Source organism: Styela clava, chromosome 4 (genome assembly GCF_964204865.1).
Source record: "Styela clava chromosome 4, kaStyClav1.hap1.2, whole genome shotgun sequence".
NCBI classification, from domain to species: domain Eukaryota; kingdom Metazoa; phylum Chordata; class Ascidiacea; order Stolidobranchia; family Styelidae; genus Styela; species Styela clava.
In genome coordinates this window covers 4037775-4065562 of record NC_135253.1, presented here as the reverse complement: position 1 = coordinate 4065562, position 27788 = coordinate 4037775, and the positions used below count along the sequence as shown (strand labels likewise).

General features: G+C 36.5%; 2 protein-coding genes across 2 annotated transcripts; one reads left to right on the top strand and one right to left on the bottom strand.

Annotated features, from left to right (window-relative positions):
• Window positions 1–231: 231 nt before the first annotated feature.
• Window positions 232–8039, bottom strand: LOC120326955 (cytochrome P450 1A1-like). The gene is made up of 10 exons (XM_039393312.2): window positions 7787–8039; window positions 6279–6440; window positions 5599–5715; window positions 5332–5452; window positions 4413–4659; window positions 3993–4217; window positions 3370–3559; window positions 1699–1836; window positions 1193–1285; window positions 232–867 (listed from the first exon to the last, which is right to left on the bottom strand). Exons 1-10 carry the CDS (start codon window positions 8025–8027, stop codon window positions 728–730), a joined length of 1674 nt encoding a protein of 557 aa, XP_039249246.2. The 5' UTR covers window positions 8028–8039; the 3' UTR covers window positions 232–727.
• A 10136-nt stretch (window positions 8040–18175) lies between these two features.
• On the top strand, window positions 18176–27788 carry LOC120326138 (ATP synthase F(1) complex subunit alpha, mitochondrial-like). Its single transcript, XM_039392375.2, has 11 exons — window positions 18176–18336; window positions 21413–21661; window positions 21998–22171; window positions 22425–22591; window positions 22788–22936; window positions 23233–23384; window positions 23453–23677; window positions 23891–23998; window positions 26435–26579; window positions 26675–26825; window positions 27429–27788. The coding sequence occupies exons 1-11, from the start codon at window positions 18286–18288 to the stop codon at window positions 27517–27519; spliced, it is 1662 nt and encodes a 553-aa protein (XP_039248309.1). The 5' UTR covers window positions 18176–18285; the 3' UTR covers window positions 27520–27788.

Genomic DNA, 27788 nt, shown 5'->3' with positions numbered 1-27788 from the left:
TAGACACTAAACCAAAATTTTCATGAATTTAGTAATATTCATTGAATTGTATTCCAATGGGAATCACATTGGAGGGGGTGGGACAGGCATCCTAGTTCCTCCCACACAACACCCCGCAATCCATTAGTGCTGGAGAAACAAGGTAGGCTATAGCACTACAGCATTGATTTCCAGAATCACTGTTACTAGACAATTTTATAGTCCGAGGATGTTACAAAATCAAGCAGACCATGAAGCGGAAAAGTATTTAATTGATTGCAAAATTCACCACAAAATACAGAAAAGAACACGCGATACCGGTATCTCACAGTCTCAGAAGTGACGATGCAATCCTGTGCGTAGCTGAACACCCAGTCTGAAGAAAAAAACTATTTGTAACTTCCTCTAGAAAGTTAATTCGATTAGAAGAATAAACATTGCATTCGGAAGAAATAGCCCAGAAATATTGAATTCATTTCGACACTATCAAAAAAAGAAAAAATGTTCAATCACTTTTTTGAGTGTGCAGATGGCAAATTTGACGTATAAACTTCACTAGCGTCCAGTATTAATTAGTATAGTAAGATTATTAATAATTGAGGTTTATGGATGTAAATAAGCAGTTGATTTAATCAATCAAAATGATTTGATTTCGTTCGCTGGTGAACAACTTTGGCATCAACCACCGAAGTACAAAATCTGTTTCGGTCCCTCATGCGCATTATATTTGAGTTCATGCGCATTTGATTCAAGGTTGTGAAGGGATTTCAACATTTTTTGAATTCACTTCACTTCTTCTTTTAACTCGAACCATGTAGGGTTTTGGCTCCAAAACAAAACTTTGTATATGTTTAATTTCTGGCATATGTTTTGATCCAACGTCACCATCTGTAAGTAAAATAATTTCAGTAATACGAGATAACACAACAATGAATAGGTTGTTGGGGCACAAAAACCCAATGATTAACATTTAGTCAATCCTATCGTGTGTATGCAAGATAAGCCAATATAATGTTTTCACCTAATTATTTTTATTTAGTTATTCAAGTCACCAGCTGAGGGAAATTGAATAAGGTAAAAAGTTAATCGTGGTGTAAAGATGCTCTGTGTCAATTAGAATTTTATCTACCCAATCAGTATTGAATTAATTAAAAAAAGTAACATCTTTAAGGCAAATTTAATTACGTCAATTTCAAAATGTTTTTTTGCTAACCTGGCATTAAGAACTCACAGCTTTGGTACAAAGTGGTTGTGATTATAAAAAGCTCCGCCTTTGCCAGGGTTTCTCCGGCACAACCTCGTTTTCCTAAAATATTGAATAAAAGAACTGAGGTAAGGAATTTTAACATGCAATGGTTTATTGCATAATCATATACACATTTGTCCAGAATCTTCGTTTGAATAATTTTTTGCTTTGAAATTTTTTCATTTTATTTGGTACAAATATGGAGCTGGGTGTAAGTTGATCTTTGAGTTATGACAGGATTCATTTTTATCTCGGTAAAAGAAATGACGATTAGACTGCTTAGTCTTATGTCACACCAAATAAAAGTTCTCGTTCGGTTGCCAGTCCAAGTTCGGTATGAGAATCACTAAGCAAGCAGTTAACCGTAGCAAATGAACTAGAATTTTCATGCATGAAATCAACCATACAGCGATTGATGTTCGATTGTAAACGCAGAATTTTCCAGAATAAATATGTTAGAGCAGATAACATACCAAGGCCAAATGGAAAGAATTTGTTAGTCGATTCACGATCAAAAGTACCATCTGGCAACAACCATCGATGTGGAATAAATGACTTGGCATTTGGGAAATTCTCTTCGTCAAAGTTCACTGCCCAATTGTTATATGTTACTGAAAATGAGAAATATTCTTGAACATTTACGCTGATGCTTCTGCTAAATTATAATATATTCTAAAATTCTAAATAATAACCAATGCAGGTATTTACATTCGAAACGCCCAACAGTTCTCATACGCCGGCAGGGCTTCGAACATTTTTATTGAACAAAGGTTTTTGTTTAGCTAAGCATACAAAATATCGGTTCTACCACTTTTCAAGTTACAGGGTGCGATTCATTAATTCCGAAAAAAATAATGATAATTTGTGTTATATATTATGTTTGGACTTGTTTACAGCACTTGTCAAGTCTTGTTATGTCACAATGATAGCTGGGTTGAGAGTAGGTCTAGACCAGTGGTTCTCAACCTTTTTTCTTTCGTGGCCCATTTTCGTTGCACAAAAATTCTGTGGCCCATTACCTTTTTTATGCAAGAGAAAAACTACAAAAAAATAAAAATAAACTATGTTCGCAAAGATGGAATTTTTCATTTCACTAGTTAGAATGAAAATTACCCCTCAGTAGCAAAATACAGCATCATCCCTACAATCAAAATTTCACTATAGTGGCACGAATGAAACTGAATATATCAATAACTTTAGCAATTTTTAATAAGTTTGTAGCCCACCTGGAAGTGTTGTTGTGGGCCATGGCCCACTGGTTGAGAACCAGTGGTCTAGAATCTAGATCAGCGTTTCCCAAACTGTCTTCCGAGTGTTCCGTGGAAAATAAATCAAAAATACGTCTAAATGGGTCGCCATGGCGATCTAGGGATCGTGAAGTTGTCGCCCAACTGACCGTTCAATATCGTGTCACCGTCGGCCTAAAGCGGACTAACTAAGGTAGGGTAGTGGCATATTCGTTAACCGTCGGCCTAGCTTTTTGACTGTTAAGTTCATTATCAAGTTTGCAGCAATCCTTTTGATTTTGCTGCAGGCAAACAAGTAGGTCTTAAGAATAAAGGCAAATGGTCAATTCTTCTTCCGCCATCTCGGCCAGGTTTTACTTTGAAATGCTGAAAAAATTACTCATGTTCGCTAAACTCGATTCAGCAGATAAATAAACTGCAGCTCGCGAAGTTGCAGCAAGTACTTTTATCTCCATTAGAGGTAACATTAGAGGCGAGCACTAGTAAACGACATAGAAAGGTAAAATGAATTTCTTGAGACGAGATAAAAAGTGTAAGTGTTCCGTGTCCGAAAGAGTTTGGGAAACGCTGGTCTAGATAGACTCTAGAGCAGACATTTTCGAATACTTGATGATTTCACAATCGAATCTCAAATACTTGGAAGATATTCAATTGTATATAAGATTGTTATTGAGATGGATTGTCCGGGCATAAAAATTACTTGAAACGTGGAATCCATCAGTCGGACAGTTAGATGAACGTTCACACACAGAAAGAACCATGTTTCATCAATAACTCACTACATAGTAAAGAGTCATATGTCAGGATTGCATTGTAAAAATATGACTCCAATAAAAGAAATTGGGGGATTTTGTGAGCGGTCTGTATTACTTGTTATAGCGAGAAAACAATTTATACCTTCAGTCTTCTTCGGCAAATGATATCCACAAAGAGTCACATCTGTGTAACAAGCATGGCCGACTAGTGGAACAATAGTACTGATACGGAGTGTTTCATATATTACAGCTTCTACTATTGGAAGTTGGGAACGATCTGCCACAGTCGGTCGACGATCTGTTCCCAACACTTCAGCAATGGCATTGAATACCTGTAATACGTATCACTATGAATATTGTTTTCGCTTTCATCTCACCATCCAGATTATCATGTGCTTTTTGCAATGCAGTCTGAGGCGAACATGTTGACAACGGGCAATATGATCTACATCTTTACATTCATACATTCATAAACAAGAGTTATCAGAAAACAAAGTATTTACAGAGGTTCAAAGAAAGACTTTTAGGTAGCAATCACTCGTCACTAAAAAAGGCTCTTGTCCCAATTTCGACATTTAGAAATGATACAATCCACTTGAGAAGTAGAGTAATACAAAATTGTATGTTTTTGCAAATCAACATACCTTTTCATTTATTCACCAGTAAAATTGGGTCTTAAATAGCGTCATAATATAGTACTTATATTTAGAACTTGCATTCGGTATACCTGGCAAATGTTTTAAATTCCAGGAGCCTAGAACTTACTTCATCTTGTACATCCTTGTGCATTGTGAGCAGCATTATCAACCAATTTAAAACATATCCAGTGGAATGTGCTCCAGCAAACAAGACATCTTGCAAAACATTGACGACCGGACTGCACGAATCTTCGTTTGTTGATAATGACGTACCTGCTGAAGTTCCATTTGCTTCTTGGCTAACACCTTCAACATTCTGTGACTGATTTTTTTTCAGGTTCATTCTTCGATACTAAAGAATAGATGTTTTTAGTTATCGTTGCAGCTGCTCACTAAAATAGCTTTAGAAAAGAACCCCATATATATATATATATACATATCTTGTTTATTTTTTATTCCCAAAGTATCGGAATAGTCAAAAATGGCATGATGAAAAATTCACATGTTTTTTTTACATGTTTTCCTTCTTTAAAGTTGACCAAGTTACCTTTATCCATGCATCAACAAAATCTCTTTGTACGCCGTCTTTATACGTTTCTTCGTGATATTGTACTTTTGATTGTAAGAAATCATTTAGAAGTTTGATATGTGCGTGAAAATCTCGAAGAGTGTGGCTCATTAGCGGTCGGAGTATGTTTGGTAGGGCATCGTACGTGCTCGCTGCTCGGAGAAATGTCAACAAATATTCCATAGTTTCGAGAATAAAGTTCAAACTGTCGTCGTCGTAGTCGTACCTTTGGTAATCAATAATATAGTTTTGCACCCTTTACTGAGTAAATTAGAATCAGTATTATTGCGTGAACAAATTTATTATAATTCATGTTTCAGTTTATTCTGTTTAAACAAATTTCTAATTTGGCAGGTCCAGATTACATGTACAATTTTACCTATTTTCAGATCTATCGTTTTGATGCCATCACAAATAATCAATCACTAACAATATTTTGTCGTATGCAATTCGCATGGTAAATAATTATTGTCATAGAAACTGCATGTAATATTAGACCAGTCAAATTTTTTTTCGTTTATTCTACAAAAATTGGAAATACCCATAATAAGCAAGCCAAGTTTTAAAGTACAGCGCTGTTGCTCAGTTTCGTGTCATAGAACGGACGATCCAGACTGACTGTTAAAGTTTTTTTTGCAACTGACAATCTTGGGACAATTTCATTATTACATTGCCTCTTTAGGGCATATCTAACAGTGATCATTGTTGCACAATTATTGAAGATATTTTTAAATAATTATATGAAAATAGATGACCGTGATTGACGTCGTAATTTTAGCACCTAAGTGAAATTCCCTTTCCGAATGTTCTTCACGAATATTTTCTTCGAAAAATTCCGTATCACGAGAGTGCATGTCAGTATGCTTTGGCTACAGGAAAATACGCAATCAACAATTACCTTTCGTTGTATAACATACTGCAGATAAGATTAATTGGAGTTCTTCGTATTCTATCTTTTATCGTGATATTTGTTTTTCCATTTTCAGAATGATGCAGGAGATTCGCAACTAAAGCACGGGCTGCAAAATTAATGTCCAATAATGAACTACTAGTTTATAATAAACAAATAATAAACTACTAGTTTATTATATCAACCTGTTATTGACAAATCGATTGAAACAGTTAGAGTAGAAATTATAAAATACAAAAATGATCAAAAACTAACTTTCATCATATATTTCAGGCTCGAGAAATGATTTGCCCATTCCCAGTTCTTTGAGTATGGCCGCCGTTCGACGTCTCGTATTCTGCCATTTTTTAGAATATGGCATTACGGATAGACCTAGAAAATATATATAATGGTATTGTAGCAAGTACATAAGGATAGTTACTATTAAAATACACAGTAACTATCCTTATGTACTTGCTACAGTATTCATGTGAATCATCAACGTTCAATCAATAATGATAGAAGTATGAAAAAATCTTATCATTCCATATCCCAAACTCTGATTTTATAACGATTTATAAGTAAGTGATTAGTGAGGTATGATCAAGTGCATCAAATTTCAGTTATAGGGTTTCAATATTTTTACAAATTGGCTCGTCCATTCCTCATAAAATTATTCGACTTTTGCGTACTGCAGACATTTTTTGTTGATAACACAAAAAGACGAATTTGGCAATCCCAGGCAGGAATTAAAGAAAAACATGGGTTTTGTCGCCTTATTTATAACATCTCTATTTATAGTGAAATAAATTTAAATTCGGCCCCTTGTTTAAACTATATGGTATTCTACATGTTAGAAGGTTAGTTTATTCCCAGCACCGAATATCCAGAGAAACGAGCTTGGTTTGTCGATATGGTATTGTGTAGTGCTAACTGCCAAGTCAAAATTACCTCACCTTTCAGCAATTCTATAAAACAATATCTCCAGTCTGTTTTGTCGTCTATTTTTGGCGAACAATTCAGCATTGCCTCTCGTATTGTCTTTGCGTCATTGAGTATTACGCACTTTCTTCCTATTACGCTTATAGTGAAAATTTTGCCGTGCTTTTTGCTCCATTCTAAATTGTAAAATTTCATTCAGTAATAGAAACCAACTGTAGCGAGGTCATGTTTCACGTACAAAGAAATCACTTTTATACCATGTTTTTATCGGATGATAGCTACAATAATTAAAAGTGACCAATGGCCACTAAATGACATGCTGTTACTGTACCAGACATCGCCGCAGAGTCAAGGTTCAAGTGCTTTTACACGTTTGTATTATCTACAATCGCTTAGTTAGCCAATATACCATGCTTTTACGCTCTTTCTAGTGCACTCATAATTATATCCTAATTATGCAGGGTAATCCTGCTTTAACACGATTATTTAAATTTGATGAGAACTAAATCACCAATGTTGCCAACGAATTAGGATTTATACGGCTATAATATTCAGGATATTATGTGTCATGAACAGCTATGTTGTTGAATATATCGTTGACAATCACATTGATATAACAAAAAAAAACAGTTATGTGGCAGCCTACGTGATAGCGAATTGTGTACTTAGCACAGTGGCTGTACTATTTCGCGTTATAAAATAGTCTATAAATGCGACATTTTTGTAGTGTTGCCAAATGTCTATGTTTATCATTCCTCACTCCTAATCAATAAATCTAAAAAATTCAATCTAATTTTGTTCAAAAAATTAAGCGAATTTTTGAGCATGTTTCGCTGTACTATTTCACGGATACGCATGAGTTTAAAATAGTCCAGAATGTAACTGCAATTGATTAATTCCAAACTAGAAAATAATTGCTATATCCGCTTTGTTTCGTCATCTATCTTGGAATATTACTCTACAGATATAGCAGGGGTCTGATTTCATCAATTGCGCGTCATCGAAAACGCGTGCAGCCTATACAGGGGCCTCGGTTGCATATGACAAAATATCTCATTTGGTTGAAAAATAACAGGTATATGCAAGTACAAGTGTATATCCTAGATTCTGGCCGATTACAAGACTACATACAGTCTAGGTATACATATTTGGCTGGAATATGTCTTATTATCAAAGTAGTCACTACCAATATACGAGTGAATCTGATTAAATTATACATCTAAGCACCTGTCAATCGCTAATTTGATAGGCATCGTGTGCTCATTTAGTCACCAACCGTCAGGTTTGTGATTGATAAGCCTACTTTATTTCGAAATGTACTTTAACGTAGTCAATACTTTGTTGGTTGAAATAGATTTATTTAGTACTTTAGGAAAAGGCCACTTTTGATATGAACAACCACTCGCCATATCGTCCATATGTTACCACCATTTCAACATCTACAACACTTTTTTTACAACACCGCTGAGTGAGAGTGGTAAACTTGATCATCCCTACTCTGCTTCACCACTGATAAACATACCTGTATATGCCAGATGAGCTGGGTAATCGTAAATGTCAAAAAATATTCCAAGTATCGGCCATCCCTTTGGTCCTGGTGGAAGCTGATATTTCATTCGCCCTCGAATTTGGATTACTACTAAAGTTAAAACAAACACCAAGGAAGATAACAAGACTTCGACTGGAAAACCACTGACTATGGTCTGAAACGGTAAATTCATCCTACAATTCTGAAGTAAAAATTGAAAAATGGTGAATAACATTCCGGAATTGCAAGTAAATTTCAGTCGAAAATACTCGCAGCAATTCGCCATTAAAACATGTAACTGAAACTATTGAATGTTGCGAATGTCAATCATTTCTACATTGTGAATAACGTACCCCATAATGCCAATGGGAGCGGAAAGTATCAGATAACACCCAATTTCGTTGTATCGCAGTTGCAATTGTATGGCATCAATACAGACCTCGCCTGTCATCACTATTGTCAATGCGGTGGCCTGTATATGGGATTCATTTTAAAAATGAACAGCTAAACTTAGCCTACAAATGGGTCAGTTTATCTTTAACACAATACAAACGACCTACATTCAAGAAGACTAAAGAAACAAAACAAGGTGCAGAGCTTCTGGTTCCAAGGTATTGAATGGCAACGGCTTTCTAAAACATTTATGCAGTTTTATTAATTCTATTCAGTTATATTAGCGCCCATAAACAAATTAACACACCACCGCCATGAGGTAATAGTCTGCCTTATATATATTACAACTCTAACAGCACCGTGCGTTGCAACGTCCGTTTAGTAAACTACGTTTGGTCTGGTTAGTTAAATACAGAAAATAAGTTTGGTAATGATATTGAAAGCCCAACCATAAATCATATGGCGATTGGTTACGAATACAACAACAATGCCACAATGCTCAGCGGTAGCAACGAGATGTAATATAGCAACCTAATGTTTTTTAGAAACATTCAAATGAGTGGCTATTTGGGACCGAAGAATGTATATGTCCATTTTCCCTTCTTCATCCCATTTCTTGGTATGTATCATTCATTACCTATTACGAGGTAATTGCTGCGTAATAATATGTAATTCATATTACGAGGTGATTTAATTCCTACGAGATCATTTCAAGTTGATCCTTTCAATGTTGCATATCGACCAATCAGCTAAAGCGCGAGTTGGATATATTTATGTCTCATATTCTTGAACTAAAAATAAAATTTACTACAACTGCCTCTCAAAAAGTCTCTTAATAAACGCACATTTATATTGATACTCTATGGCATTTTCTATTTCCTCAAAAACATTGCATTTCCCTGAAAACACGTACAATGCGCTCAGTTGTTACGTCCTGTTCTTTAACTTTGTATTCGTCAGCTCATTATATATTTGATCATTAATCGATAATGCGAAAATTCTATGACGTATACAAATTTTGATTTCGGGCACTTCCTGACGTAACGAGAACGTGTTATCTTTAGTTATCTTATCAGCGCGATGTTTTTTAAATTGTTTTCTGGGTCGCCAAACACTTGGGAACAGATGGTTTTGGTCCCGTATGATAACCCAATTGAAACCTGAAGCAAAAAGCTGTGCCGTTTATTTAATATATTATGATAATATTTTCTTGCATAAAACTAAGACATAATCTCATGTTGCTGTGACTCACTATTTCAACGCATACAATATACAACTGCACATATACTATAACGAGTCATTCCAGCTTCACCACACGGCATGCAAAATAAAGCACTATCAACTAAACTGTTAGAAAAAAGCATAAAGTGTTCAATTTTCAACGTTATTAAAGATTACGATGAATAGAAAACTGGGAGATATTTCAATCTGAAGCTTCAGCGATCAATGCTGAATGTTACACGTATCTGAATGTCCCATCATTACCGGAACATAAATGGCCAAACATTCTCATACTATAAATTACTATTATCATTAGGTTGTATGAATTATGCTAATACCAACAGCGGGAAGCCGGCACACCGCAGTATGCTGATTAAAAGCAGGTCAAAATGTCACGGATGTTTATTTTTGGATATTTCCATGATCATACGTACGTTGCTAATTGTTCAGGCGCGTGAAAATGGTGCAGACGTGCTATTGTTATTGATTGGTTCGAGTGAAATATAATGCACAGTGTGCACTGTTTTGCAGATTTGCCACTTCCGTGTATCGTGTTAGTTTTCTATTGAAATTTGAAAAGAATCGCAGAGCAACGCCGTATGGATATCGGCTTATAAGCAAAATTGTCAAGTCTAAAAATTTGAATTGGGTCTTACCGGGGAAATCCTGATCTCACCAGTTATATATCATCTAATTTTGACTATGGGAATGGGAAAAGGTAGCTTCGCGGCAAAACAGCTGGAGAAATTGTATGGAATTTGGAAATCGACATCGCCGTGTCATCGGCAATGCTATAAATTATGTGTCGGGTTATGCACTTGACATATTGACAAAAAGAACGTCGTAATGTATGCCAAATGGCAATCGACTACTGGTATATTTAGCTATGTGTGTTCGTGCTCCCTAACACGCTTCCGTTCGTCTTGTAAGTACGCAAGTTGTAATTTGTATTGAAAACGACAGCCAAAGTTTTACATTTATTCCATGGCAGAAGACAATCAATACCTGGATTTTTCGAATAGCTAATTAGGCTCGATAAACCCGACACAGAGTGTAGTAACCAAATGGTTTATGGAATTCTTCAACTCCGTATTACTTATCATAACTTTAAAATCGTAATTAGTGGCAAATAATCTGATATTTACAATAACACTGTCCAATAACATTAGCAACTGAAATTAACGTCAAAAACAGGTGCCATTATGTAATATTGCCTGACGTCATCGCCTTATCATATATTATATGCGTTATCAATTCTATGAAAAAAAAAATTTCGGTCACTATTTCCTCCACTCTTTATGAGAACAGACTTCTGTTTTTTTTATCTATTTGTATAACGATAAATCAGCGACGACAATGCAGAATTTAATCCCACGGGTATATTCAATTGGTTGGAGTTAAGATTAATATAAAATAAAGAAATGAACGGTCTACATTGACATTTGCAAGTCCTACATTCATTATAACCTTTGATCATTTTATTCTAGGAATTCATGCGCCCTCTCGCGGAATACACTGATACGCGAAGTTTCTCTAAAGGTCGAATTGCTTTTATCTTGTCTCTGTGGCAGATTTAGTTATAATTGCTTTTCGAAATTTATAATCAAGTCTGAATATTATTAAGATATAATAATATAATAATTTGTACAAAAACCACATGCTTAATACACTTAATAAGGCCAGCTATCACGAGAGATTCTACCAGTTACCAAAATTTAAAAAAAACATCGCTTTTGTTAGAATAAAGGAAAAAGGGATTATTCTTGCGAATTGCGATTGCAGAAATTTCACAAGTGAGTACAACACTCTACTGTTTCCGAGATCCGAACACTTCCAAAATTCGGATAGAGCTCCAGACTAAATTAAAATAAATAAGAAAAACAAATATAATAAATATGTGTATATTTCGGCGCATCCTGGTGATTAGAGCGTTGGATCTGACTAGGTTAAAATCGTCGGTTAAAATTTTAGGGTCCAAACCCTATGTCCACCATCTTACCCAGGATTTAGAAAACTGGGTATACGATTACAATTTGTGATTATTTGGTGGAGTTTAACAACTACCGTAAGTCATCATCACAGCTAATCTACATTCGAAAAATGAAATATCAAGATAAATAGCTTTTCCGAATAAATGTCGTGTAAGTATTTTATGTTGTAACGACAAATGAAATCTCACAACTGTCGGGAATGCATACGCTATAGAAATTGTAAGAGCCAGATTTTAAGCAATGCTTCTGCCGCCTCGAGGGCGGCAGGCCCAATGGCAGCAGCCCAAAGAAAATTCTACGCTACATGCTTCACTGATTTTGACAAGTGCGAGTGCTGTTTTATTCAGTGGGAAATGAAAAAGGATCTTATCTCAAATAGGGATTTTAAATATCCAAATTTATTTTTAGGTTGTAAATAAATAAGTATATTTATAGTAGTAAACTACACCAAATTCATTTAACTATTTTCAAATATTCTACATACAATTTACATCAGAAATGCTTTCCTGTTAGTTAAATATCTTCATGTTTTTTTCGAATCAAATTTTTTTTTTTGTATTATAAAATTTAGAGAATTGGAATAGCATAGTTATTCAACCGGGTATACTGTAGTGTAGAGCAGCGGTTCCCAAACTTTTTTTTGCGACCCCAATTTTCATAAAATCAAAGCCCACGGATACTCGCGACCCCACAACTATAAACAGTGCGCAACTTCAAAAATCAGTACTGCATATCATTTTATTTATCTCAATGAGAACAATGTATTTAAATATATATATATATCGACTGCAAGTGGACGTTGACGATGAACATCGCCGGAAAAACCTCAGAAAATTTGGTAACACGTGGCATCGTATGAAAACCACGGTGTAACATCTCTTAGATCAGAATTATACCGGTTCTTTGGCGAAATATAGACAGACTTGATAAAAGTGGTAGATTATAGGCTTCTAAATACATAAATTTAAAATCTTATTCAGTATATTCCAACAGTGTCTTTATTGTTTCTAGTTCAATGTTACCATATTACAGATTGCTCCATCTTTAATTCGAAAGTAAAACAGGGCATGAAAGTAAAATAGGAACAACGTGTCTGGCAGTGGTTTTCAAACTTTTTTGTATTGTGGCGCCATCAAAAAAATATGCTCAAGTTGTGACTCCCCATGAAAAACGTCTTAGTACCCTTCAATAAAACCTTTTTTTTCAATGTATTTTATTTAAACGAACAAACAAAATCTGACAAAAGTCAGTAAAATCGCATTCAATGTGATGTGTGTACTTGCTACTTTTTACAATTGTCATTGAACCTTCGGGTGAACTGTAAGAGCCGCACACATTTTCCTTTCAACATTTACTCGGGAAAGATTTTTTGCTTCATTACGGCCATGGTAAAAAAGCTGGCTTCGCATAAATACGAAGTTGCAAAAGGGATGCGAGTGCGCATCGCCATTTTAACCAAGAAAACATAATCTTTATCCAGGGAAATCCAACAACTCATTAATTTTTTAGAATTTGAATTTTTTTTCATATCGATTCCGTTCAATAAAAGGGCAAAGAAAAGTCGCAATGTGTTGTCTGTAGCAAGATTTTGGCCAGTGAACGCATGTTATCTAATTAACCTAAACGGCAATTAGTAACATCGCATCACCAGTTGAAACAAAAACCACAGAGCAGTTTTTGTACACGAAAGTTGAACGATCAAAATTTCATGTAGCTATCATTATACCTGCGAATTTTCTGTTCAGACTTTCCGTGTTCAATATTATATTACGTTTGTACATTTCGACAGTGCAATTTTATATTTAGACTTTTTTTAAGTGCCTTTATTATGCTAGAACTGTGTTTGACTGCTCGTAACGCTTTGAAATGATGTATGAAACGTCTAAATACGCAATATAGCGACACAAAAATGTTCACTTTTATGTGGAGGCGACAAAACAGGTAGCCTACTCGTAGATTTAAGACACGTGTGCGAATCAACGAAGCGCTTCCGCAACTGATCCAAACTCAAAGTGTAATAAATACTCAGCCAAGACGGTGACCGTACATTTGAACCCATGTACATTTGAACCCATGCGTATATCCACGGGTTCAATCTATATGCGGGTGCTAAAACCCATGGGTTAGGGTTAGTATGGGTTTAACTATCCGTGAAACAAAAAAAATTCCATAGGTGCAATAGCATACAGGTGCAATTGTCATGGGTTCAAATGTACGTGGGTTCAAATGTAATGGAACCAGCTAAGACACCTCCTGGGAATCAATACCATACTTGTAAAACACCTAATCAAGGGCTAGTTGTCAAATAAAGCGACTTTTCTTTGTATATTCGATAACCAAGCAGTTACACTGATACAAAATAACAAACCAACATAATTTCTCGCAGCCTGGCAATTAGTCCGATTCGCGGAACATGTACTCATTCGGATGTAACACGATCAAAAAAGCTATAAAAGGGAAAATATTATTGGCGGTAGTAAGCGTAACACTGTCACTCAATTACCTGCCGATCAGCAGGAAAGGTTAAGTACCACCAAGGGTCGCCCAGATTGTGACGCATCGTGTCGTCTGACTTTTCTGCAGTGCTTCAATATACGCCAGCATAGCCTCCAAATCCCACATTTTGAATTTTTTTTATTTTTTTCATAGGATTTTGTATGTGGACGGCCGCATTATTTTTTCACGACGGCCGAAGGTTGTGTGTGCACCGTTGCTCTACCCACAGTCTACACAACAGTTAGTTTTGTGTTTTGAAACAGAGGCAGTTCACGTTCCACATTGGAATTCACTGAATGGCAAGTAAAGTGTTTGTTTTTATACGAATTTTGCGAGGTAAATTATATGACCCATTACAAACCCATACCGCGCGAAAAAATAATTAGTAGCAGATAGATATGCAGAGAAGGCTAAGGCAAAATCAGTCTCAAATTTCTGAACACAAGCCATAGTCATAAAATCAACGTCAATTTCTTCTTTTTTTCCTAATGCAGCACTTATAGTAGTTGTGACCAGAGTAAGACTTCTTTACCGACTTTATCTAACAACATTTCTCTACTTTATATTATCAAATTACATTTGTTATTTGTGGGGTATATGATAAAAATAAGTAGTGAAAAAGGTATAACGCGTAGTAAAAGGTTGAAGAACACTGTTTTAACGTCTGACAGTAACTTTGTCTATGTACTATGTCTGAGACGTGTTCTAGTTATATAATAAATGGAAGATTGAATCTTTAATTTATTGGTCATTTTGATATCCACAAGTCGAGTTGCATCTTTGCTCGTACACATGGGAGATGAGGAGATTAATTCTGTGAACTAATAACACAAACTCTAACGTTAATGAATTCAGGATAATATGAATATTGTAAACAAGAGAGCAACGCTCAAATATATGGACACGTAGACGAGAGTGAATCAGTCCTTACCGGTACCTTTGACGCTATCGGTACCATCAAGAAAATTCTAGATTTTCAGTAGCAGGAATTTTGTAGAATCAAGATACAACCAGACTTCACGCGGACTAAAATCCGTGTTTCCATGGATAAAAAAATACAGAGAAATTTTGGACGAAATATCAAATTTAATAGAATTCATACAAAATTTAGAAATAAATAAAAGTCATAGCCTTTTATAAAAAAATTCCATCTTTAACTACTGAAAATTTCAAAGCAAGTGGTCCGGTAATCAAAGAGAAAAGCGACTTTTTAGATTTTCCACTAGGTGTCCAAAAAGTGTCAAAGAACAACAACATACTATTGAAACGATCGCTATGTCCACTACGTGTCCGATAAAACAAAGTTTTGTAAACATAATGTCGTAGCTGAAAGGCCACAAGCGTTGAAGGCCACAGGGTCGTTTGACTTGCTCGTGAAGATTTAGATTCTAGTTACTTATTATTGAATGATACAAATTTCTTAACCCGGATGCGATCGAACTCCTGGTTTTCGGTGGAGATGTTCCAGCGACTGGACAAAGGTTCTTTGAAATAGTTTAGTGATATATAACAGATAATAAGATATGTTTTAGTGCACCTGTCAATGATTGATACCAGAAACTTCATCGACACCTCATTGTATTGTCGCAGAAGTCGCGTGCTTGGCTGTAGGCAGTGGTGGGATTCAAAATTTTTGTAAGCCGGTTCCTTCCCAAAAGTCATATTTTTTAGCCGGTTCTGTTACAAAAACAACATTGACAGTAATCATTAATGCTAACCGGTTCGATGATGTCATAAAATTTTGCTGGAGTTAGACGGTTCTATAGAACCGATACGAACCGGCTGAATCCCACCACTGGCTGTAGGGCCCATGTAGGCTATATGACATATGCCGAGGGTGGGCAAATTTTTTTAGTATAAGAGCCGCATGCAGCAAGTCAGAAATATGAGAGCCACATAATTTAAAAAATTAATAATATTAGAATACCGTGAACTGAAAAGAATTTTACACAAACGTATAGTAACAATATTGGAAAGTATATATTCTTCAACCGCTTAATGAATTAAAAAACTCTTACGCTACAGTTCCTCTTAGTTAAATTTGAATAATATATAAATATTGCCAGCGAAAAGAGCCGCACAAAAACTCCGGTGAGCCGCATGCGTCTCGCGATGCGCGGTTTGCCACCGCTGACATATGCTATCTATACTTTTTATCTATTCTATATTTTTATCGTATCCTATATTTGAAACAATGGACAATGCTTTTATCCGCAACTGACAGCAGTCTAGCGATCTGAGAAGTGAATAATTAGAGCCATTAACGTTTTTGGGGCGTCGTTTCAGTATTCAGATTTCTAGAGTGGCAATTTTCGCTCCGACAGTTCCCCCTCCCACTATGACATCCCGCACAACGAAAACACTTTTATGTTTTCTTCCGCCGACATCGCTGTGGTGGTGATTATTTCGACATCATGTATTGATAAAGTTACAAGGCAATGGTGGTTAATAGTTTGCCGGAAATCTTCGATTAATTGCAATTTCGAGCAGACTTTTAGAAAACATGTCAACTAAAAAAAGGACTTGGTCGGATGACTATGTGCAGTACGTTGTTCTTTTTTTGCAATTTATGTTGCTTTAAAAACCACGGCTGTACATCATATTCATACGCGATGCGAGAATAGCTATGCCCTTTTTCCAGCATGTATTTTACTTATAAATGGCGGTAGCAACTATGCAATATTCAGTGATTGTTAGTATTTTTCCCTTGCTTTTTTGTCAGATGATACTTTTACGTCATGCACTCTATTGCTGATTCTGTGATGATATTATTTTGTTGTCCCTATTTTTTAATTTTTTATCCCGGTTCGTGTCCGATAAAAAAAAATCTTTGATTTTTATAATTCCTCCATTGGACATGCCCGGCTTCAAACAATACATGACCTCTCAAAATCCTAAATTTCCGCTTGACTTGCCATTTTCAAATAACTTCAAATTGCCGACTCATTCACTCATTTCTTTATCTTATTCATATTTTATTTAATCTCATTTACATTCACCCATGGTACTATATTATTCCATGATGAGCTTATATACAGCATATACACAAGGATTGGGAGATTAGATGACCTTAATCCGTCCTGCACACCGATCCACACAAACAATAATCAATCACTGTTAATACTGCTGAAATATTTTCTTTATTGTATCATGTTTATATTAGTGTTGATTTTATTTTTGTGGCAATAAATTTCGCTCTGTCTATGTTATTCTTATTACAGCGCACCAATCATCAAACCTCTCAACTTCCTATAAAATATCTAATTATAACATTGAAAATGCGTCTCATTTATTTCTTTTTTATTGATGTTTCTCAAACCTTTGACCCCGCATAAAAAAATTTCATTGTAGAAAGATTAAAACCACTATTTATATCGAAAATATATATCCGCGTGCCGCTAGCTAATATTAGCCTAGCCCCAGTCTATAGCAGCGTTTTCGGGACCAATTTTTGAGTATGGACCTTTCCCCGAGCTTCGATTTCCTTGTTTACATCGTGAAATTGGCCAATCAGCAAGATGCAAAAAGTGACGTAACAATGCTCCCTTTTCGCATCCGCTCAGACACTTTTCTCAGTCTCACTCAGACAGATTTTCAAGCGTGGTTGTAAACATTACCTCGTTTTCGCGTTTTTTAACCCTAATCGTTAGTTTTCAGTTGTGTTTCGGAAACTTAAATATCAATCAGATAAGTCAATGATCACTCTGTCTTCCTAGGAGTTTTAATTTGATTGCAGTAATAAAAAATGAGTGTAGAAATAGCTGTGATAGACTAGGCTAAAATTCTTTACCGGTACTTTTAAAGAACAGATTGTTGTATGTGATGAATCATAATGATGGTTTAAAACACATTCCCCATTTTACAGGCGCCAACTCGCAAAAGCACTCTTAAAATAGCCCCGAAAATTTTGCAATGGTAAAGTATGGGAATAATTTTTCTGGGGTCAAAGGTCGGGGAAAAGTCCATTGCAACTGAACTAAAGCTCCTCGGAAGACATACAGTAATGACAATCACGTCATTTGATTTACAACTAATTTTTGAAAACACAACTAAAAACTGAGATATAACGCGACTAACGGAGCAATGTCAACAACCCCACATAAATATCTGTCTGAGAAATGAGAGTAAAGATATGAAAATACGCCATAAAATGTTTACGACTTTAAAAATAAAATTTCTATATGTCTTTTGACCTTTATCAACTTACCCGGAAGTTTTTTACCGGCGAACGGTCAAAGGTCGGAAATTTTATATCAAACGAACAGACCTCGGGGATGATTTTTGCTTTTTCAGGGGCGTCCGAGTGTTCGTCCTCTGCAAGATTTGGTTTGATTCATTCGGCTGTTGTTGCGTAGGCTGGCAAGGAACTGACTCGAAGCGGAATCTACCAGTATGTTATCCTCAAAAGTGGCCTCCGCCGTTTTGCACAAAGCTACACAACAGGTTTGATACTTTCTTACATAATTTTATTAGTGGTGGACTTTGTACCGGTACGGTATCAATGGCACTGGCCGTATCGGTAACGTTCCGGTATTGCTGTATTGTGTACGGTACGAATAGGCACCCCGTGACCTACAGACCTAACGGTACCGGTACTGGCACACTGTTACCGGTACCACACAACTCTCGTCAGCTTGTACGGTACAACAAGCTCGTCATTATCCTATGCTATACGCCTAGTCTATTGCTTTTAGGACTTTAAGTTACTGAGTTAGAGTATGGTGTCGGAGTGCCTAACTTCAGCATTAAATGCTCAATTCAGCAATTACTTCGGTCATATATATTTAAATCGCTTCAAACTTAACTGGTAGGACATTGCTGCATTGCTGCATTGACAGATTGAGAGTGTGATTTCATCATCTGCAAATTTGAGAAAAATCCTGATAATTTTTCGGGTTTGGTATAGTTTAGTACTGTAGTACCACATGTACTTCTAGTTGACCTGGCTCAACAATTTTTGCATATGTCAATCCTAACCCCCACCTGCAGACCTGACTACGTCACCAAAAAATTACGTCATTTCGACGTCACAGTGGCGTAATAAGGCCCACCGAAGTATGCGGATGGTGGTCCAAAACGCGCAGACGATCACCCGAAATCGAGCAATCAATTTCTCCCGTTTTCTCGTCACAACGATCACGATAGAAGAGAGATCGCCGGCTTTAATCGGCGGCGCAGATGTCATTTCGGGCAATCGTAATTATACTTTGGCAATCCCTATGACGTGATGGTGACGTCATAGTGACGTAATTTTTGGATGGCATAGTCAGGTGGGGGTTAGGAATAGCATATGCAAAATTCGTTATGCTACGCCCACCGGAAGTACTTGTGGTACTAAACTATACTAGACCCAATTTTTCAATGAATGTTCCTCGATTTCCTTAACTGACGTCTGATATTCTTCACCTCCCCTTACATGACTTCTACGCAGAGAGCTAAAGTGTCGCGTCACTCTTACCAAAGGGAAGAAACGTCTGAATGTGCGTAACGAACGTCACTGCGAGACTACCATCCGACGTGATAACATAAAAGAGCGTCATTATCAAAATAGCACATTATTATAAAACATTTTTCTTTAAATTAGGTGTACCTTTTCAATGTACTGTATTGCTATTTACAGATTTATTGCACATTGATACCTAATCACACTAATATGAAACCAAGCTTATTTTTTATCATTTTTTGTATTCCGAAGTAAAATTAAAAAAAAACATAAAATACGGTAAAGAATAAGAAATGATAAAAAAGAGAACTGCATAAATACTTTGTCATAATTTTCCACAGAGATCATGTGGATCGCTACAACAATTAAAATGAAACAAATGCGTAACATTGCACGATTTGCATCCGATCCATTTGTCCTTATGGTGTGAACCTCCCTTCAGATCATTTCAACATTCGCACGATTCACATAATTCGTCCCATGATATTGATTTTCTTGAAGTTTTATTTTTCCTCTTTTCAATAATTTGATGTTGATCGGGTTAACATAAATAATGCCCCGATGTAATTTCCGGGCCTGTTTGGCGGCGCACCGGACTCGTATGATCTTTATGCTGTTTAGAAAGTTGCTGATATGACAGATGCTGTCGTTAGTGAGTTCTTTATCGTCGGTACGGATGCCATTCCCAACGACCGTATGTATACTTCGGCAAGCTTTATGACGTGATTGTGACGTAGTTTTTGGATAGAGGGGATTAGGAATGACACATGCAAAGATCGTTACGCATCGCCCACTAGAACGACTTGAGGTACAAAACCATACGAGACCCCAGTTCTGTGCTTAACAACTGTATCGTGCAAGCGTGTACGTAACACGGGAACAACCGCGTCTGTTCTTCAGTTTTGTCTTCATACAGACTTATCCACTAGCCTGGATTCCATGGCAGGTGCATGCCAGAGTACACTAGTGCTATAAAAAATGCACACATGAGGAATACATTTTGCTAGACTGTAATTCGTGATTGCTCACAATTATATTCAATAGTCTTGACGGGTGGCGGAATAAAACAGCCACTAATAACAGTGCTGAAAAGTACTAACATTACAAACTGACTGATTACAGAGAACCTGCACTTAATGGCTTTTTCATTGACTATATAAATTATGTACACCTCAAATATTAAGCATGACCAATTGCTTGGCCATTTATGCTTTGTGCTATCGGTTAATTTAGAGCAGGGGTGGGCAAACTGCGTCCCTACTACCTTTTTGCGGCCCTTGGAACGACTTTTAATGCATAGACAAAAATTGATTTTAAAAGTATTGTCTTCGTATGGATTTATGTGATACCAAGTGCAGCTGTACGTCGCTTGTTTTGTAGCAAGTAGCTTCAGTTTCATGTTGTTTACTTGATGAACATCGCATAGTTGGTTTTAGTTATAAGTGAAGTTTATTTTGATTTTTAAATTTAAAAATGTCTGGGGAAACTGAGGGAAGTTTGCCTGAGGAGAACCCGAGATGCGCCACTGCTCAGCTACGCAACATTGCAAAATGTGCAATCTGCACTTCGGAAGCACCATTGATGTGAACTGCTTCTAAAATGCATTACAACGAGAATTAATTTTGTACACGCTTGTCAGATAGTCATTTGGACGACGTAATGCGGGGCAACGAAGCAACAACACTATCCTTTCAACCAATTGTTGAGTAAATAAAAACAATCTATTGTCTGATAATATATGTAAAAAACCGCTACATACGCGTCTCATTGTGGCAGACCTAAAACACAGCAATCGAAGGTGCAAGTGCGCCATGATTTACAGTTGAAGTTTCATAGCCAAAAATTAATGCGGCCCGCACACTACCGGAAAGTGGATATTTGGCCCGCAAGTACATAAAGTTTGCCGACCACTGATATGAGTATTTAAATGCTGTGGATTGATTCGCTTAAGAGCAAAGTTCATATAGCAGTCACTCCTGGTTCAGCTATAGTCTCATCGGTGCATTGTAAATAGTTTTATTGTAATACATTTTAAGTGTATTTTATACAAATTAACAAACTGTTTTTATGTGACAGTTCTGCAAAAGCCTCGGTGCAAGCTTTGTTGGAAGCCGAAATGTCTCCATAAATCAACCACTAAATGCAGAAAAGCAAGGAGCTGCTGAAGTTGCCACAATTTTGGAAGAGAGGATTAGTGGCACAGCTCCATCGGAAGATTTAACAGAAACTGGAAGAGTGCTGGCGATCGGAGATGGTATTGCCCGTGTCCATGGGTTACGCAATATCCAAGCAGAAGAGATGGTGGAATTCAGTAGCGGCCTCAAGGTTTGTATCCCAGATAAGGTTTTAGCCTATTATGAAAAATGGGAAATAAAGTAATCTACACTTAATCTCTGCCATGGATGATTTATCAGAACTAACGGCGCTTTTCAATAAAACAAGTCGATAGTTATCTAGAAGAAAAATATTACTGAGAGTCCAGATGAACGAATGAAATCTTTTTTTGCTATTGCCGTTTCATATTATGTATGGGAAGCTCACGAACTCCCAAAAATCTTGCAATAGACCCTTAGAGGTACCCCTGTTCTGTAACACAGATTTGAAGCTTGCATGCAGTCAATTACTATCGGCATTTGACAATTATTCTTGGTATCATTTTAGGGTATGGCTCTCAACTTGGAAAGAGACAATGTCGGTGTTGTAGTTTTTGGTAATGACAGGAATATCAAAGAAGGGGACATTGTTAAACGAACTGGAGCAATTGTAGATGTCCCAGTTGGTGAAGAACTTCTCGGAAGAGTCGTTGATGGATTAGGAAATCCTCTTGATGGCAAGGTGTGTATCTATACTGATTTTGAAGGTTGGGTTAGTTAATAGTTTAGATACAAATCTATCTAACGTGGTAAAGAGTTAGTTTCAAAAGTTATATTGGTTGGTGGGCAATGGATCTTGCAGTTATATTTTCGGTCTATTGCATGTCCTCATCCCCCGTCAATGATTGGTTTGCGGTTATGGTATCAGTCAAATATGCCAATCGGAAGTTTTAAAAGTGATATGATTTTATAGTAATTACATTTGTTATTTCCAGGGTCCTTTGAACACAAAAATCAGAAGAAGAGTAGATGTGAAGGCACCTGGTATTATTTCTCGTATCAGTGTGAGCGAGCCTATGCAAACTGGTTTGAAAGCTATAGATTCACTTGTGCCAATCGGAAGAGGACAGCGTGAACTGATTATTGGAGATAGGCAAACAGGGTAAGTTATGCCCATCATTGCACTATCAAAATGAAAACACTACAGTATGGAAAAACCTCATCTTCAAATAATGGAACTGAGATGTATAAATAAAGCCAATTGAAAAATATTAAACTTCTGATATAGTCTTGAAAGTCACCTAGTTGGTGATCACAACCACTTGCTGCTCATTACCATAAGCTTTTCTTTTTTCCAGCAAAACTGCTGTTGCGATTGACACCATTATCAATCAGAAACGATTCAATGAAGGCAAAGATGAAAAGAAAAAATTGTATTGCATCTATGCTGCTATTGGACAAAAACAGTCTACAGTTGCTCAACTTATCAAAAGATTGGAAGATGAAGGTTAGATCAAATCCAATGGTTAATACTTAGAAACGTATCTAAAAAAATGTAGGTCGTTGACAAATAATTGGATATGAATGTGGAAGTGTAACCTGAAAAAGCTAGTTTCGACAACCCTCTATAAGCTCTCCTACTCTTAACTTGATTTTCTTTCGTAATTTTTGCCCTTTTCTCTAATCCCTAAGATGGCGTGCTGGTATAGTCGTCAAATTCTAGGTTTTTCCATGGGAATTTATATGCGTAATGATTTAGTGGCAAATTAGAATCAAACCTCAATACTTTTTTAATTTCTACAGATGCTCTCAAGTATACGGTCTTTGTCGTTGCATCTGCAGCCTATGCTGCTCCTTTGCAATATCTTGCACCTTACTCTGCATGCTCTATAGGAGAATATTTCCGTGATAATGGCAAACATGCATTGATCATATACGATGATTTGTCAAAACAGGTATGTTTTTTTAGCTTTTTTCTTCTTGTGTGTATCTTCTTGTTTTCATCATTTTTATTTATTTTCAGGCTGTTGCATACCGTCAAATGTCTCTATTGCTCAGACGTCCACCGGGTCGTGAGGCTTATCCAGGCGATGTCTTTTACTTGCATTCTCGTCTTCTCGAGAGAGCAGCAAAAATGAATGATGATTTTGGCGGTGGTTCTTTGACTGCTCTTCCTGTCATCGAAACTCAAGCTGGTGACGTATCTGCTTACATTCCAACAAATGTCATTTCAATTACTGATGGACAAGTGAGTCTACTGAGCAATTACTGTCATTATCCAGAAATGTGAAGACTTTGTATTTTTAATATTTTGTAATGTTCTTTATATATTTGTAGCAGTCTGGCCAAGTTTCTTACACTGTTTCTTCTGAATTGATCTTGAAAATCGATGAACGCTGATTGAATTTTAATAATAAATAACCTGTAGATAAAAGCTTTACCTTCATCTCCTTTATTTTAGATATTTTTGGAAACTGAGCTTTTCCACAAGGGTATCAGACCTGCTATCAATGTAGGTTTGTCTGTCAGTCGTGTAGGATCTGCTGCACAAATTAAAGGAATGAAACAGGTAATTACTCAACATTTTTCTTGTTTATTACATTACTTTATTCAATTTTTTACAATACAGGGAAAGGAAATGCTTTTATACCACTACTCATTGTGAATAGCTGTGTTTTATCATTTGTAGCTACAAGATTGTGTAGGGATGGGCAATTTAGAATACCGAATCCCGATAGAAACGAATCCAGAAGATTCAGATAAACGATTTCGGCCCATTCGCCGAGTGTAAATTTTTGTATTCCCAGTTTCAAATTTATTAATCAAATGATTTTAGTTGACGATAAATAAGGCCAACTTTAGGTAGATATAAAACTAACAGAAAATCAAAATTTTGTAATTGAAAATTTCACTCGTACAAAATCATGACTACGACAACACGCTGGCTGATACTTGATTATAATTATTGGTGGTTAAATTTAATAATCTATACCAGTGGTCGGCAACCATTGGGCCGCGGCCCATCGCCGGTCCGCGGAAAGGTTACTGCCGGTCCGCAAAGAGGTGACACAAAAACGGACAAGGCTGTAATAAAACTTCTACAATCTAACTACAAACCCTACGACTAAAAAACAGCACCCAACACAACAGTAAACCAGACAAACACAACGCCAGGGGTCGGCAAAACTGCCGACCAAATGCGGACCTTGAGCTAATTTGTTGCGGCCCTCGATCGACCCGACATTTAATACATAAAACCAAATAAGATTATAAATTTATTATTGTCTCTACACGGATTTATGTGGTAACAAGTGCTGATGTACGGTGCTTGTTTTGTAATAAGTAGCGTTAGAGTTAATTTTGATTTTTAAAAATTAAAAATGTCCGGGAAACGGAGCGACGAGGGTCGAGCATTCCAAAGTGCTTGGACGGAAAAATATTTTTCTTTCTTGCGCATTCCAAAACCGGTTTGCTCGATATGCCCAGACAGCATCGCAGTTAAGGGTTTTAATTTAAATTTGTTACGAAACAAGTCGTCGAATTCGACCCCGAGACCCGGTACTGCTTCACAGCATATCTGTCCGCTAGTGCAAAAGGTGTAATGTGTCGGAAGAATATATGGCCTTGAGCAACTTTATCTAAAATGCATTACACTTAGAATGAATTTCGTACTCGCCTGTCAGAGCATCAATTGGACGACAAGTTGCCATAAAAACATCATCTTTCACATTGATAATAAGTAAATAAAAAACAATGTATTGTTGGAAAAAACGCCACATACACATCCCATTGTGGCTTTCAACACAGCAATACAAGGGCAACAATGCGAATGCACCATTCAATTAATGTAGCGATTGTTCGCAGGCGGAAATAGGAATATTGCGGCCCGCGCGCTACCGGAAATGTGTATATTTTGCTCGCAAGTACATGAAGTTTGCCGACCACCGCACAACACTATTGAGCAGCATGTCTGACTTCATAAACAATTGCCATGTCAGTATGTCGCAATATTGCTGGGTCAATTGTTTCTCTACGCTCGTATAAGAATGCCTCTCATCAGTCCGAATAAGATCTCCATAACAAAATGATACAGGAATTGTTAACTTTCCCGAAATCTTATCAATATTAATAACTACAAAAACGAAATATCGAAGTAGGGTGGATGTAAGAAACACGTTACGTGTGTCAATGTCGACCATATCTCGAATATGGGAACAGTTAATGGCCGTCAAACAAATACAGATATCGCGTTAAATAGCATCACCATCGTGTTTAGTATATTGTCAACATAAATTTCATAATGCGTTCAATGTATTGCATAGGCTTAGTTTGTTTGTTTATAGGTGGTCCGCCAAGATTTTGGTCAGGCTTTACCGGTCCGTCATTTGAAAAAGGTTGCCGACCACTGATCTATACCAATAATTAATACATTCCCTACGAAGTGCAGTACCTGCTGCTGCCGCACAGGTTGCAGTGTCATCACGCTAATTCTGCATGTAATTCTCAGCGGGTATGTTTCAGTGCACTAGACGGTGTAGGCACTCGTACATTCAAATTATTAAATGCTTTTTCATATTGATTTCTGTATCCCACCGTTTACTATTAATAAGGTATATAAAAATTGTCGTAACGATCTATGTAGCATGTAGGTATTTAGGGGTCACATAAATTTTAAATAGTTCACAAAGGCAAAAAAAGGTCAAAATTCCTAAATTTCATTGTCTTAAGATTTAAATGTCCATTTGGTATAAAATAAAATGCAATGCTGAGGACATTTTCAATTAAATACCGGTAGTCTACAAAGATAGTAACGCATTTAGATTACAATTTTGCTGCTTTTTTAAAATATTATTCAAGCAATCTGGTGGGGAATTCCCACTATTTAAATACCGGTAACTTTAAAAATAGAATAGGATTCTGGATTCAATTTTAATAAGTATTCTAAAATATTCTAGAATAGGAAATTATTCTACTTTGTCAATCTAAAGACTGTTCATATGTTCAGGTATCTGGAACCATGAAGCTGGATCTTGCCCAATATCGTGAGGTCGCTGCATTCGCACAGTTCGGAAGTGACATGGACGCCGCTACTCAACAACTGTTAAATCGTGGTGTCAGACTTACAGAACTGCTGAAACAAATTCAATACTGTAAGTATACTGGCTACTGAATGGTCAGTAATTTAGCTGCTGCCCTGTTGCAAGTGTTAGATTGCTTTGCTATCAACTATAAAATTCTTTTGCAGCACCTATGGATATTGCTGAACAGATTGTTGTAATTTTCTGCGGTGTAAGAGGTTTCTTGGACAAAATTGATCCAACTAGAATAACTGAATACGAAGAACAATTTTTAGTCCACATGCGAACCAACCATGCCGGTTTGGTAGATACTATTCGGTAAGTAAAATTTATAGTAACAAGGCAGTTGGTTGAAAGGATAATTTACAGTACGAAAGTTGTTAATTGTTCAAATGTGTACAAATATAAATGGTACTATTTCACAATGTTATTTTGAATATTTCAAGAATAAAATTCTCTTGTAGCTTGATTTACATAAACTGATTTGTGGCACTCATGGACGGTGTGAACTGATGCACTTCCTTTGTTTAGACCAGCGTTTCTATAGGCCTCCCTAAGGACCCGCGTATCGGTTCTCTGGGCCACTAGCAAAAGCCTTTTAACATTTTTGCTAGGAGCGTGTGAAGCCGTGAACTAATTAGATTGGCTGATTTGTTTATTTCTCGATTTCAATGCTTTTTTCTTTTACTTTCATTTGTTGGCTTTTTGTTATTGAACGTTGCACATGAAGTGACTGGAAACTAAGCAAAAGTGTATATTTTTATAAAAGAGCAGGGAGCCACAAATTCAAAAGTCTTTGAGACTCTGGCCACAGACCATAGAAAGTTACAGAGGAATTGGTTTTAGCTTTTTTGTTAAATAGCTTTTTTCAGTCTCTGGTATATCAAGATCGATAACACTAATCCCAAATTCCTTTTTCAGTTCTGAGGCTATGTTATCAGAGGACACCGAAACTAAATTGAAAGAAATTGTGCTCAACTTCGTCAAAACCTTCCAATCGACCGCCACGTAACTTCAGCAACAACATTATTCTCCCTTTTCTGTCTTAGTGAAAATTTAGGTTAGGTCAGTCCCATCCTTTTGGTTTCAAATCTTTATTTATGAAGTTGTCCTTTACAGTCGATGACTAAGTTCAGCAAAATATTTTTGGTTTACCTCCAGAGGTCATATGATTCTGGCTATGCTTTTTTTTTTCTGTGTTCCATCTGTTGTTGTTGAATTCCACTGGCGTATTCGATTGTTGTGACCTTTCTAAAATTTAATAAAGAATATTACGTTGAA

Bases quoted from the DNA above. Each gene is read 5' to 3' on its own strand.
- LOC120326955 (XM_039393312.2), bottom strand. From the start codon at position 8,027: ATGTTATTCACCATTTTTCAATTTTTACTTCAGAATTGTAGGATGAAT. The intron at 5,453-5,598 runs GTTAGTTTTTGA...TTAATTTTGCAG, and splicing joins GCCTGAAATATATGATGAAA to CCCGTGCTTTAGTTGCGAAT. The intron at 4,218-4,412 runs GTAACTTGGTCA...TCTATTCTTTAG, and splicing joins TTGTTGATGCATGGATAAAG to TATCGAAGAATGAACCTGAA.
- LOC120326138 (XM_039392375.2), top strand. From the start codon at position 18,286: ATGTTATCCTCAAAAGTGGCCTCCGCCGTTTTGCACAAAGCTACACAA. The intron at 23,385-23,452 runs GTATGTTTTTTT...ATTTATTTTCAG, and splicing joins ACGATGATTTGTCAAAACAG to GCTGTTGCATACCGTCAAAT. The intron at 23,678-23,890 runs GTGAGTCTACTG...CCTTTATTTTAG, and splicing joins TTTCAATTACTGATGGACAA to ATATTTTTGGAAACTGAGCT.